At 42.6% G+C, this 13,400-nt stretch overlaps 1 protein-coding gene across 6 annotated transcripts in view; it reads left to right on the forward strand.

The window, feature by feature from the left end:
- The first annotated feature begins 7,305 nt into the window (after positions 1-7,305).
- The window catches only part of LOC115403164 (uncharacterized), a 48,604-nt gene continuing 42,509 nt past the window's right edge, over positions 7,306-13,400 (forward strand). For 3 of the 6 annotated variants that reach the window (XM_030112013.1, XM_030111979.1, XM_030112030.1), the window contains exons 1-5: positions 7,306-7,380; positions 9,682-9,746; positions 9,908-9,981; positions 10,224-10,338; positions 10,668-10,921. In XM_030112013.1, coding sequence (XP_029967873.1) covers positions 9,967-9,981; positions 10,224-10,338; positions 10,668-10,921 — 384 coding nt within the window. In that variant the 5' untranslated portion in view covers positions 7,306-7,380; positions 9,682-9,746; positions 9,908-9,966. Of the gene's footprint in view, positions 7,381-8,913; positions 8,936-9,681; positions 9,747-9,907; positions 9,982-10,223; positions 10,339-10,667; positions 10,922-13,400 lie in introns of those variants that run through there. The other 3 variants (XM_030112021.1, XM_030111997.1, XM_030111987.1) reach the window with 2 other exon arrangements.

Below are 13,400 nucleotides of genomic sequence, written 5' to 3' on the forward strand. Positions count from 1 at the left end.
CAAACTGGAACGGGTCAAATGATGGAGGGAGTTTAGAAATGATGAAGTCCTTAATCACCCTTTCAAAGCACTTCATGAAGATGGAAGTGAGTGCAACGGGGCGAAAGTCGTTCAGACAGGAGACAGCAGGCTTCTTTGGCACTGGGTTGATGGTGGAAGACTTGAAACATGGGGGGACAACAGCCTGGTCCAGTGAGGTGTTGAAGATGTCAGTGAGTACCCGGGCCAGCTGATCAGCACATTCCCCTGACCACTCGTCCAGGGATGTTATCAGGGCCTGCCGCTTTTCGCACTTTCACTTTCCCCAGGGTTATCAAAACAGCCTGGAATTCAAGTCTCAGTGCCTGCTCATTGGAGAGGGGGATGGCTTTCCTCGCAGGGGTGTGATTGAGGGCTTCAAGCCTTCCGAAGAAGTTATTGAGCTCATTGAGGAAGCCAATGCCCCTTGTAGAGGGGGAGTTGCTGTTTTGTAGTCAGTGACAGTCCTGATGCCCTGCCACAGCTGTCTGGTGTTACTGGGGTCATGGAAGAAGCCCTGGATCTTCTGGCTGTGGGTGCGCTTTGCTACCCTGATGGCACGATTCAGATCGACTCTTGCTGATCTAAGTGTCACCGTGTCACCTGACTTGAATGCAGTATACACAGTTATGCTGTGGAGGAAATGTTTTTTTGTGTTTTTTTCCTTTCTCTGTCCACCTTCATGGTTTGTTAAGACGGAATGTCTGTAAGAATACGAGGGTGGACCCAAATGAAACCGTAATTTGGTTGTAATTTTTTATTTCTTACATTTCAACAGTGGTGTAATGTAGAGGCTTGAAAATAGTTGTTAAAAGATAGAATAAGTAAGTTTGTTCAAAGATGGAAATGGTTCTCTAAAAAGGTGTGTTAAAAGCAGACACCCCATAAAACTTTTTGTTTAATTTCATGTACTCAGTGGTTCAAATTTCAGCTCTGTTGAGTGAGATGCGATCCCCATGATACCCAGTAGATGGCGCGTATCGCGCACTGATGTTGATAGGAGGAAGCACCACAGAGGAAGAACTAATTCCTGTGTGAATTAAACCCAGCTTCATTGTGCGTGCGATCTCTTTTCTTCATCACAGGTTGGTAAATACTCTAAGTTCACTCATATAAGGCATATTATCTGGTTTGTGACATGTTCGAGATAATATTGTGTTCAGTAGGCAGAGTAAAATGAAGTGTCAGTGTTTTGAGTGACATGAACCGTGTTGGAAGCTAACCTGCTAAGCTAACTGGTGAAGCATGAGGGATCTGCAACATGGAGATAAGTTACTCCAGACCAGTATTGGTGCAAAGAACCACATGAGAACATTATTTGAGAACATTTTATGGAAGTTTTTTCATACAATACGCATGTAACTGGGTTTTATATGTCCCTGAATGTGCATATTTTATGGTTTATGGCAAAATACCAGTACTGCTATTGAAACTGTATTAAATACAGAACAGCCATTTGAATATTGACTGCTGTTGCTGCCTCGTATGCTTAGTTCATGATATTGAAGCATGGTGATTTTGGTTAAATATGATTTCATTGATTTGTTAAAAATATAAATACTGTACAATTTAAAATCATTGTATATAAAATCTGTTTAAAAAGAGTAATTAATTGTTGATGATCAAATGATTGTGGTTTAAAAGAAAATGTATTGAAGTTCATGATGTTATGATATGTTTTGAAATTGTAATGTATTTTGATGATGTTTAGTCTAGTTTTGTAAGCTATGGCCACATGGACTTTTGGACTCTTTAAGGTCATTTAGCAGTTATCTGGATCATTGTTGTTGCTGATGTATGTTGAGGAAGAACTAATTCCTGTGTGAATTAAACCCAGCTTCATTGTGCGTGCGATCTCTTTTCTTCATCACAGATTGATTGAGACAAAGCCGGGTCGTTCACACATCACGTTGCCCTCTACACCCCAGAGGAGCAACAGTAACACAAGTAGTTCCTGTACTCAAGAGACCAAGATTGTCATTGGCAGACACTGGCTCAGCCTCATGCCGCCCGGACCCTGACAAACAAATTTGCAGAGATAAAAGCCAGGAAGGTGCAGCTGTAAGATAAGCAGAGACAGGCAGAGCTGTTGTGTATTTAAATGATAAAGAGCTTTTAATCTGTTGCTCTGGTGTGCCGTCACCACATTGTGTTAGGAAACTGAGCTGTAATGCTCATCGTCTTTTCTTTTTTCTTCTCTTTTTTTTTCCACACAAGAGCATTTTGTAATGACTGACAGATATTTGACTTTTATTGGCGTTTTTTTTTTTTTTTACCTTCATCTGAGAGTGTTTTTCTTTGACTGAAAAATGTATAATTTCTGGCATTGGGGGCACATGTAAGAATTCTGCATGAGGGCCCAGTGCTAAATACGCCACTGTATATAGCGTATACTCACCTCATGTATATGTGCTTTTATGTTTGTCACAGTTTCACACTGAAGTTCAGTAAACCACCAATACAAGTCCCGGCTTACCTGGCGTTATTGAGCCCTGTGTTTAATTAACTGGGTAACCCATCCACTGGTGAGACCAGTACACTCCTCTTGTTAACATGCTTTGTTAAATTATTTTATTGATTTTGACTACTGATGCGTGATATTGCTGGACCTGACAGGGGGACAGAAAAACAGGTGAATAAACAGAAAATGAAAGAAACAAACAAGTGAGCAGAAAAGCAAACAGCAACAAAAAAAAAAAAAAAAAAGGAGTGAAGAGAAGGAAGAAAGTGCAAAGATATGATGGTCTTTTAATTAATATTGACACTCTGGACCAGGGGTCGGCAACCCTTGGCACGCGTGCCACGGGTGGCACGCCTGGCATTTACACTCGGTACGTGTACATGCGCCCCATATAATGACTGATAGGGGGAACGGATGTGTCATAAACACCCGAATGGATCGGTTTCACTCGAAGCGGATTGTATTTTGGAGCCAATTGTACGAGGTGCTGTACATGATTGATAATCCGCTCCATGTCTCACATAAACGCCGCCTAACAGCGGAGCAGAAAAAACCGGGGGATTATTTGCTCCGCATGCGTTCCCTCGTACGTAGTGACGTGATGACGTATGCAGTAAACGGGAAGCAGGACAGTCAAGTAGAAGAACACGAAGGTGAGTTGAAAAACACTTTTTTAAATAAAAACCCCGAGAGAAAAAACACCAGAGAGGCGAGATGGAAGCAAATCGCACAAAAGCGAGTTGTTCAAAGAGCTCCATAGCAGAATACGAGCAATCGCGCCGCCGGTGTTATGCGTTAACTGGTTCCCGTGTTAACGAGTGACGGCGGAATTCTGTGTAAATGCATGTTGACAACACCAGTTGTTAAAGTAAGACTCACAAAAGACTCTAAACGTATACATTCACTGTAACTGTCAATAACCGACGTTCGCCAGAACGACCACAAGTCTCAGCCATCTATTGGTCACAAGTTAACACGGGCACCAGTCAATTTGAAACATCAGCAGGCAGAGCACAAAGCACAAAGTTTATGAAAGCACTTTTGGAGTTAATAACAGAAAAATCTTTAAAGATATGATTGTATGTGCTTTATCAAAATGGAATAAATTTCCAGGTATGTTGGAAATCTTTTTGTATTTTGTGTTAACTTGCGTTTTAGTAGATAATGGCACACACATTGATGAGAAAATTTTAAACTGGCAGTCTATGACAAAAAGGTTGCTGACCCTTGCTCTAGACGACCGGCGACTGCACCTGCGTAAAGATATGTCAGCATCCTACTGACATTTGTTGGAGAATATAGCTGGTGGTGAACTAGGGTGTGCAAACTGAGAATCCAGGTATGAAATTACACAAGAACATCAGGAGAGGCCTACCACAGATAGCCATTAATCTGACCCACCACAAGAAAACAAGGTAACCAAGTAAACAAGTCCACATGCAGAATATGAAAAGGATTAAAAATCAATGTGATCATGCAAATGTGACAGTGATCATGCATATACGACCTCTGTCCCCTGAGAAGACCAGAAGCAGGCAAGAGAGGCCCTCAGCAGGGCCCTTTGGTGGCCATCCCAGAGCCTGGATCCAAGCCACTCCTACAGGCAGAGGCCCATGCACCGGTCCAGAAGGGGGCAAAGGAAGGCCCCAGCCGGAGCCCTCGGCGGCCATGGGACCCGGGCCCCAGGGAGCCAAGACCGGCAGGTCCCGCCCCCCCGAGGCACTGGACGCCCAGGCCGGGCAGAGTCAAGAGCCCAAGGCCCAAGAGCCAACCTCACCCACTCAGACAGAGGTGCTATGACCATACCCAGGAGAACCGGACCACACGGGCAGCTACATGCCCCAGGCCAGCACCCTCCCCAGCATTCCAGCCATGCACCCCAAGATCCAGGGTGTCACAACCGCCAAAACCCTCCCGTCCCCATCCCCTTCCCTGCTCTTCCCCACCTTGTGGGGACCTACCATTGATTTCCATTCATATCTAACCCCTAACTCTTAACTGAAACCTTAACCCAGACCAAAACAACCCTATAGAAATGTTTTTACACTTTTACTTTTTTCAGTAACAACAACATGGCCAAGAAAACACTATTTCCTCTCATGGGGACCCAAATGAGGTCCCACAAATGACATTTCTTTTGGTTTTCCTATGGTTGTGGGGACATTAAGTTCCCGACAGTTCTGAATTTGGAACTTTGTTCACAACATTAAAGGTGCCTTAAGGAGTTTGCACGTTTTATGCGAAACAGCGCCCCCTGCAGGCCTTGGGCGTAACGCAGCTTAGTGAAAAACTCGTCCCTGTGGCTCGCGTGCACGGAAGAGGGGGACTCCGTCTTAACTCGTTTAGAAGCGCTCAAGTAAGATTTAAGTTTCTTTTACCTGGTGGAGTCTGTGCTGGAGCTGTGGCAGTGCTAGAAGCCAGTCTTTTCTTACTTTCTGGAAGATCCTGCTCAGTTGTTGCTCACTAAGCATCTGGCAGAGTAATGGCGGACATAATGAAACCTAACCAGCCGGAGCGTGCATTACGTCATTCCTTTCAAATTCTCCCCCCAAAAAAAACTGGTGCCGGACGGCACTGCAACTTTCAAGTGACAATTTAGCGCTGTTAGAGGTACTTGCAATGAATATGTCAGGGCACATTGTACACATCATTAAAAATGTGTAACATATTTATGGTGGAAAATAAGTATTTTTAAGGTTGTAAAACTCCTTAATGCACCTTTAAGTTAAACAACTACATGTAGTTAAATTTTACATTCAAACCCGGTTTTCTATTGCTTTTGTAGACAAGTGTTTCTTTTTTTCATTACACAAACTTGGTACATGCAAAACATCGGTTTTAAATTTCTGCTAATGTTCGATGTGGCGCTGCTTTGTTTTAATCTTTTTACTGTAAATAGAACCAGTCAGTGAAGTTCTGCCTCAGTTTTTCGAGCTCTCACAGAGAAAACATCTCAGTTCAACTCGATAATCAGAGCGAGAGATGGAATGTTCTATCTGAGCGTGATATTTTCTGAATTTCATGAGATGTAATGTTGTTATCCAAATGTTTCTGGATCAAATTAACAGGATCTCTTTGACGATTTTCAGAAAAACGAGCCCAGCTTCATCATCAGTGTGAGTGATTAAGCATTTACAATTAAATTTGATGGATAAATTCCTTATTACTTTTCTTACTTCTGAATTTCAACTACTAGATCAATGAACAAGGCACGAAGCGTTCAAAAACACTGTGCTCACCCAGCCACTCACAAATCCACACTAGAGACCCTCCTATAAATCCTTCACAGCACAACTTAAATAATCATTTGATCTTCATCATGATGTCTTTATAGTGCTCTTTTGAAACAACCAGGAAGCATCAGGCTCGTCTCCTCAGCTTCTCTCATCCCACTGTCCTCCACACTGACCTCTGTGACCTCTGCATGCGTCCCATCCACTGCTCCACCTGTGACTGCTCCCTCCAAGCTCTCCACACTCCAGCACTCTCTGACACACTCCAGCAGGAGATGTGGAGACTCCTCCAGGTTCGGGGCCTTGCTGGCTCCCAGCAGAGATGAACCCAAACATTCCTGCTCAGGACCACAGATGGATTTTGTCTGGAAAAACCAAAGAATGTGTAGACCTGAAGTGATGGTGCATGCCACCAGAGCCTGCTCTTATTTACCAGCAGGCTCCTACTGCAGAGGGCTTTTTCACCTCCAGCTCTTCTCATGGATGCTGCCTCACCTGTGGAAAGTGAAGCTGTACTGCCCTGTGTGCAGATAGCGGCTCACGGGTGCTGGCATACACAAGAGAGCTGCAAAGTCTGAGATGTTGACAGTTATTACTTTATAGGTCAGATTCTGAGATGTAACTCAGGTGGTTGCAGAATAAACTCCATCTCCTCTACTGAGACCAAGGTAGACCAACTGAATATGGCTGACAGGCTGGATTTCAGACTGATCCGGTCTCAGAAGAGAGACAGAGTGACACCAGAGTGAGATATGTTTGGTATCCGAGCAGACTGATCATTAGCTGTGTTAAGTGATGATTTGTGTCTCTGTTGCCTTTTTTTTTTGATAGTTTGAAACAATTATAGCACAAATTTTCAATGACATTTTATATATTTTTTTAATTGTGTTGTATATAGTTGTCATAAAATAGTTTGCAACCCTTATTCTGTTGTACAGAGTGAGCACCAACGTCTCTTTGTGTCATACCCCAGTAATATATTTGTATTTTTCAATAAATCTGCCCTTTATTTCAGCAGCAATGCTTTCGGGTTGTTTTTCACATAAATATCTGTAGAAAAGTCACACAGACACAGACTTTTGTGAAGTCAAGCTAAAAACAACATATAAGGAACTCGTATTCAAAACCATTTCATAATTGATCAAACTGGTCTTCTTGTTTGAAAGAGTATCATCACAGTTAGAAAAGCTTAAAAAATGCTTAAATAACTTTGTGAATAGCAAATACATAAAAGCTGTTTTATTGCAGGTCTGACCAGTCAACAATATATTTATGACAAACCACTCCTATTTTACACCAAAGTTAGATGTATCTCAAAGTTCAACAACAGCTCCTCAAACAATCCTCACCAGATATTAGTGGTGTCAGCTGGGATCGAACCAGCGACCTTCTGAACCAAACCTTCCAACAGCAACAACCCGCAATTCACACGTTTCGCCTCAAATTTATTTGAATTTAAATATGAAAGTGAACCAAAGTCGATGAGAAAGGCACGCAAAGTTGAAAGAAGCTCTGTTTCCTCCTCCTTCTTCCTTTGACCCCTCCCCCCACCACATGCAGACTACTGATAGTCTCTTTTCCACATAAGTTGCACCTCGATATGAACGTGAGCTCATGCGCAGCAGCGTACAGACACGTTCCTCAAACAAGGTCTGATACCCAGAAAAGGTAAGACGCTTTGAAACTCTGCTGTGAATGTGGTGAAACTGTGTTCTCCAGGACAGCTGTGGATTTCAGCTGATTATTCTAAAGATGTTAAACATTCATCAAAACACTGTGTCTAATTGGTGAAACCTTCTTTGGATTTGTGAAAATAAAAATGGAGCATGTTGACTGTATTTTTTAAAAGAAGACTACGTTGGATATGAAGGACCCAAACTAACATAATTAAAGATAAAAATAGAAAGAAATATTCAAATGGGTCAATATATAAATGTATGTGCCAGTAAATCATACAAAGTATTTTTTTCATGAGAAAATCTATAAAATGTGACTGAAAGTATATATTTATTTTGTCATTTTCGCTTCAGTCTATTTATTTATTTGGTGATCTTTAAAATTTCTTTCCTCATTAATTTTGATGCCTGTATTTATTTCTGTATTGTTTTATTTTCACTTTTCTTTTCTCTCAATTATTTGTTTTTGTATTTTATCGTCATCTGACATTTTATTCATTGATTTATTTGTTGAATTTTTTTTTTAACTAACTGTCACATTTACATATTTATTATTTCAAGTTTTGGATTTTCTTCCTCTAGTTTTTTTCCCCACACATAATTTTTTTCTGCGTCAATATGTAAATGAGGGGGCGGGGTTTGGGGGTCAGCTCCTTGCCCATTGGCTAATCAACTGTAACATGATCTACGCTGTTGTCATACTGGTGTGTAGGTACCATGAAGCATAGGACTCAGCAAACAGCTTCTCCTGGACTTTTTTCTCATGTTCCTTAAGTTCAGGGAGAAACAGCCTGTGAACACAGAGAAGCTGGACTGTGGCCTTCTTTAGGCTGCTGCACTAAAGAGGGCAGCAGGTTATTGTGGTCTGGTCTCCCTCCTAAGACGCTTGAAAGAGAAACAGACATGTGGAGTCGATCCTTGGACGTAGATCATGTAAAAGTTGATGTGTTTACACAGTTAGGTCATGACGTCAGGTGAGCCGATGTGACAGACGTGCACAAAGCTCTGACTATAGGAAATAACCCCATGTGCTGTTTACATGAGCTACGATCAGATCAAAACCCAGCAACACCACTCCATCCGCTCTGATCAAGGTTTCAATCGGATGGTGGAAATGTGATCAGACTGAATGTTTATATGGTGCAAATTTAATCAGGTCTGCATTTAACATGAATAATTTCGGTCCATGTAACCACAGGTCATGTTTGTGGACTGAATCCAAATTTAGATTTGATCTAACTTGGGTAACAGGCTTCATTAAAGCGACACTTGATAACTTTTCAACCTTAATAAAACATTTTAATATCTTTTGTGATGATACATCGACTTACAACTAGTTGAATGACCCCTCTGTCACGGCCTGAGGGCGTCAGTATTGCTTTCACTTGGACTGAGCAACTGTGAGGAGGGTGGTGGGAACCCTGCACACTAAAAAACTCCAAATGTGCGGACTGCTTTATGACATGCGTCACTTCCCCCTTTTGTTATCAGGACAAAACTCCAGGTACTGCAAACATGGCGGAAGGTGGACAACAGAGAAGAAAGCGGTACAAAAACAAAGTTACGTTGACCAACGTTAAACGTTTATTTTCAGCATCATGATATAACATTGTTTAGCCATCATTAGATGCATTACCTCGTCACTATCCATCCTTCACACAGCCACTGGAAGCAAATGTAGGCGAGTTCAGTCCGACAGCATGCGACCAGGAGCAGCATTTTACGACGCCACACGCGAGTCCTCATGGGAACTGTGGTATTCGTTCAGGCAAAACACTACCGCTTTTGTCCACTGGCGCCGCCAAAATCAACGAAAACTGAAAGTTCCTTCGTGTCGCTTTAATGTGTGATATACCAAGCCCTGACCTGCCTCTGAATTCTTCAGGAGTATCAGTGTTAAGGAGGTTCCTGGGTTGGGGTCAATATTTTGTGACAGGAAAACATTTCATTCTGAGAAAAGATTTGGACACAATCCCTCTCTCTTTGGAATGTATGAACACAATCATTCATTTTTGCACATTAATTTTTTCTGAAAATATGTGAGGATATTAAGTGAAGCAACTGACATAATGTGTAAGCTGGCTGACAACCAGACAACACCAACGTTGGTGGTGGATTACAAAATGTACAGGTCCGGGTCGCTACATCAGAAAGATCCAAATGGGGGCAGGGCCAAACAGTGACCACCTCACGTTCATTATTCATTACAGAACTACTGGACCGTAGTGAGAATGTTATGAGTGCGAGTAAAAGCGTGACCAAAAGATTTGATAATTCTCATCTTTTACCTCAGGTGTCCTTCCTGACGCAGCCGGAGCAGTTTGGACTCAGCGATTCAGAGCAGTGACCCAACACGAGGTGCTGGACTTGTTTCTGTTACCTCCAGGCAAACAGTGCACACTGACGACAGAATATACTTCACTCTTTAAATACCGAGCTTTATTTAATCAATTACTTCAAAACTGATGAATTAATTTCAAAGATGAAATCTTGCTGTGTCCTAATATTTGTTTTTACAGGAACTGAAAGTCATCGAGTCAGTCGAATATACAGGTTAAAGAACAAAATAAAGACAAACATGGGCAACGCATCGGTGAGGAGATCACTCTTATTTCCATCTTCTAACTTTGTTGTTTTGTTGCACTTTGAAGCTGTAATTGGTTCTATAATCAGTGAAAATCTCCTGGCATCATCACCTTGAATCCACAAGGTGGTTATATTTGATTGTCTTGTCTTTGTCTAGACTACATCAGATGGTCTGAGTAGGTTAAACATGTTGAAGGTGGCTCCAAACAAAGTCTGCTGCCAAGTCAAACAGTCTGTTTTGTCTGTCAGTCCAACTACAATCAGAATCCAGAGCCTGGGGACCTGATTGAGATCTTTCGTGGCCCCTTTCAGCACTGGGCCGTGTATGTTGGCGATGGCTACGTTGTTCACTTGACCAGAGCCTGTGAGACCCAAATCCAAAATATCTCTCTCTCTCTCACACACACACACACACACACACACACACACACACACACACACACACACACACACACACACCACACACACACACACACACACACACACACAATGTTCAAAACGTTTTTCACCAAATATAACTTCATACACAAAACATCCTCCCTCTACGTCTGGTGTGGAGGTCCACATCCTTTTAATTTCCTTTACATCATTTGCCATCTCAAACTGCTCAAAATGCAAAATATCCCTCAGTGTTTTCTCAATAGAAAGAAATGGCATTTTCTTATTCAGTCTTTCCATCATATTTGTCCCCAGTTGGTTTCAGATTTTTGTTTTTCTCTCTGAATCTGGACGGCCGGGTGAAGAAAGAGAAGCTGCAGGACGTAGTTGGAACAAACGACTGGACAGTTAACAACATGCTGGACAATGAATACAGACCCCGGCCGGTGGATGTCATCGTGAGAGAAGCCTGTGCTCTGGAGGGGAGAAATCAGAGATACTGGTTCGCCACAAGGAGCTGTGAGCTTTTTGCCAATGAGCTGCGTTACGGCAAGAAGCGGACCCAGCTGGTAGGAAATCATGAAATTATTACTTATGTTGGATACAGTTTGGCCTGTTGGAGCTGGTTTGTCTAGCTTAGTGGATAGATAAGTTCATTTCTGCAAGAAATACACCTCAACTTATTAAAAAAATAAAATAACTTTTCCAAATTAAAAATCCAAATGACTGGTTTAAAAACAAAACAAAAAAATTCAAGGACAATCACACTTTTCAGGTCCTTCATTTCATGCGAAGCAACACATTTTGGTTGATGTGAAACTTCTGAGAACATGAGGATGTTGTGTGCTTTTCAAACTTGATCACGCATAATGACACTGTTAAGAAGCGAGTTCTCCATGATGTCCTGCTTGGGGACTGAAATATGACCTTCCCCCTGTTTTGTCTGTCAGTCCAACTACAATCAGAATCCAGAGCCTGGGGACCTGATTGAGATCTCTCGTGGCACCTATCAGCACTGGGCCGTGTATGTTGGTGATGGCGACGTTGTTCACCTGACGAGATGTGAGTTCCAAATCCAAAACACTGAATGCTGTCTAACTCACAGTCCTTACATACTGACTACTGACAACCCACACACACACACACACACACACACACACACACACACACACACACACACACACGTTTCACTCCCTAGCCTGCCCTTCATGACTCACTATACACAACTATGAATTTCACTTTTACAATGTTCAAAACGTTTTTTCACCAAACATAACTTCATACGCAAAACATCCGCCCTCGACACCCTTTTAATTTCCTTTACATCATTTGTCATCCTAAACTGCTCAAAATGCAGAATATCCCTCAGTGTTTCCTCAATAGAAAGATGAAGCATTTCTTTATTCAGTCTTTCCATCATATTTGTCCCCAGTTGGATGCAGTTCCGGCAGTTTGTCGTCTGATCCGGATGCGAATGGCCTGGTGATGAAAGAGAAGCTGCAGGACGTAGTTGGAACAGACGACTGGACAGTCAACAACATCCTGGACAAGAAGTACAGACCACAGTCGGTGGATGTCATCGTGAGAGAGGCCTGTGCTCTGGTGGGCAGAGAGATGCCGTACGACATCGTCAAAAAGAACTGCGAACATTTTTCCACTGGGCTGCGCTACGGCAGGCCAGAGTCCCAGCAGGTAGGAGATCATGAAATGGTTATTTATGTTGGATACAGATTGGCCTGTTGGAGCTGGTTTGTCTGAGTGGAGAGATAAACTCTTCTTCCAGAATATATCTCGCTGAACTTGTTAAAAATGCAATATTGCTTTAAATGTAAAACTCCTGCCCAATCCACACTGCACCCCAGATCAGCTTCCTTGGGAGGGTGGCTGGGCTTAGAGATAATTTGAGGAGCTGGGAGTAGAGCCGCTACTCCTCCACATCGAGAGGAACCAGCTGAGGTGGCCCAGGCATCTTTTTAGAATGGCTCCTGGACGCCTCCCTGGGGGGTGTTCCGGGTATGCCCTACCGGCAGGAGGCCCCGGGGAAGACCTTGGATCTCGGCTGGTCTGGGAACGCCTCAACATCCCACGGGTCGCAGGGCCCCGGATAAGCAGTTGATAATGGATGGATGGATGGACGTAAAACTCAAAATGTTTATGGGGGGGTAAAAAAAACAAACTCTTTTTCAGACTGTATTATGCATAATGACACTAATTTCTGAATGTTGTGAAGTGAGTTCTCCATGACGTCCTGCTTGTTGACTGAAATATGCTTGTTTCTCTGTGCAGGTCGTGACGGCATTCAAATTCACAGTGGAAGCCATTGCCATTGCCAAAATTGCAAGCACGGAGAGATTGCCTGGTGCCGTAGTTGAGGCTGTCCTTATGTCATCAGACAAGTACAAAGAAGACAAAGCCACACACTGATGCAATGCCCAGCGTCACCTCCTCAGAGAAGCTGAACTCCCAGATCATCAGCAAAGTGTCACTGATACCACTGCCTAAATATCTTACAATATCTACAATCCAGAAGAAATGTGGTCATGTTTACCTTCATCTGTCTTTAGCCGGGTGATTTGGGACAAAGTCATTCTGCTTTCAGAGAACAAAAGTGAGATTGACAAATACTGTTTTCTATAAAAGTGCCAAGTTCAAATGTTTGAGTTTGAAATTCAGATGGTGGCTGATAGGGATGGGACGAGATCTCGCGAGATCGCAATGCCGCGAGATCTCGCGAGATCGAATGCCGCGAGATTAAGTACGTTTATATAAGGCAAAAACTCTTTATTAACTGGAATATTGACGGATACATTACATGGCGCACAGCCACATAAACACGTGCAAAACCCTGAATATGCTCATATTCATATTTAAAAACCTGGTCGAAAAGGACATGAAATACTGTTCTGCGCATGTTCTATCTGCAAGGAATCTTGGTCTTTTGAGTACACAAACTACTTGTGATACAGTTTAATTGATACGACGTAAAGAAAATGTGCGGAAACGATCGTTCAGTTCTTCTCTTTTATTGAAAAAACGGTGCATCGCATC

The sequence above is a fragment of the Salarias fasciatus genome, chromosome 2 (assembly GCF_902148845.1).
Source record: "Salarias fasciatus chromosome 2, fSalaFa1.1, whole genome shotgun sequence".
Taxonomy (NCBI): Eukaryota; Metazoa; Chordata; class Actinopteri; order Blenniiformes; family Blenniidae; genus Salarias; species Salarias fasciatus.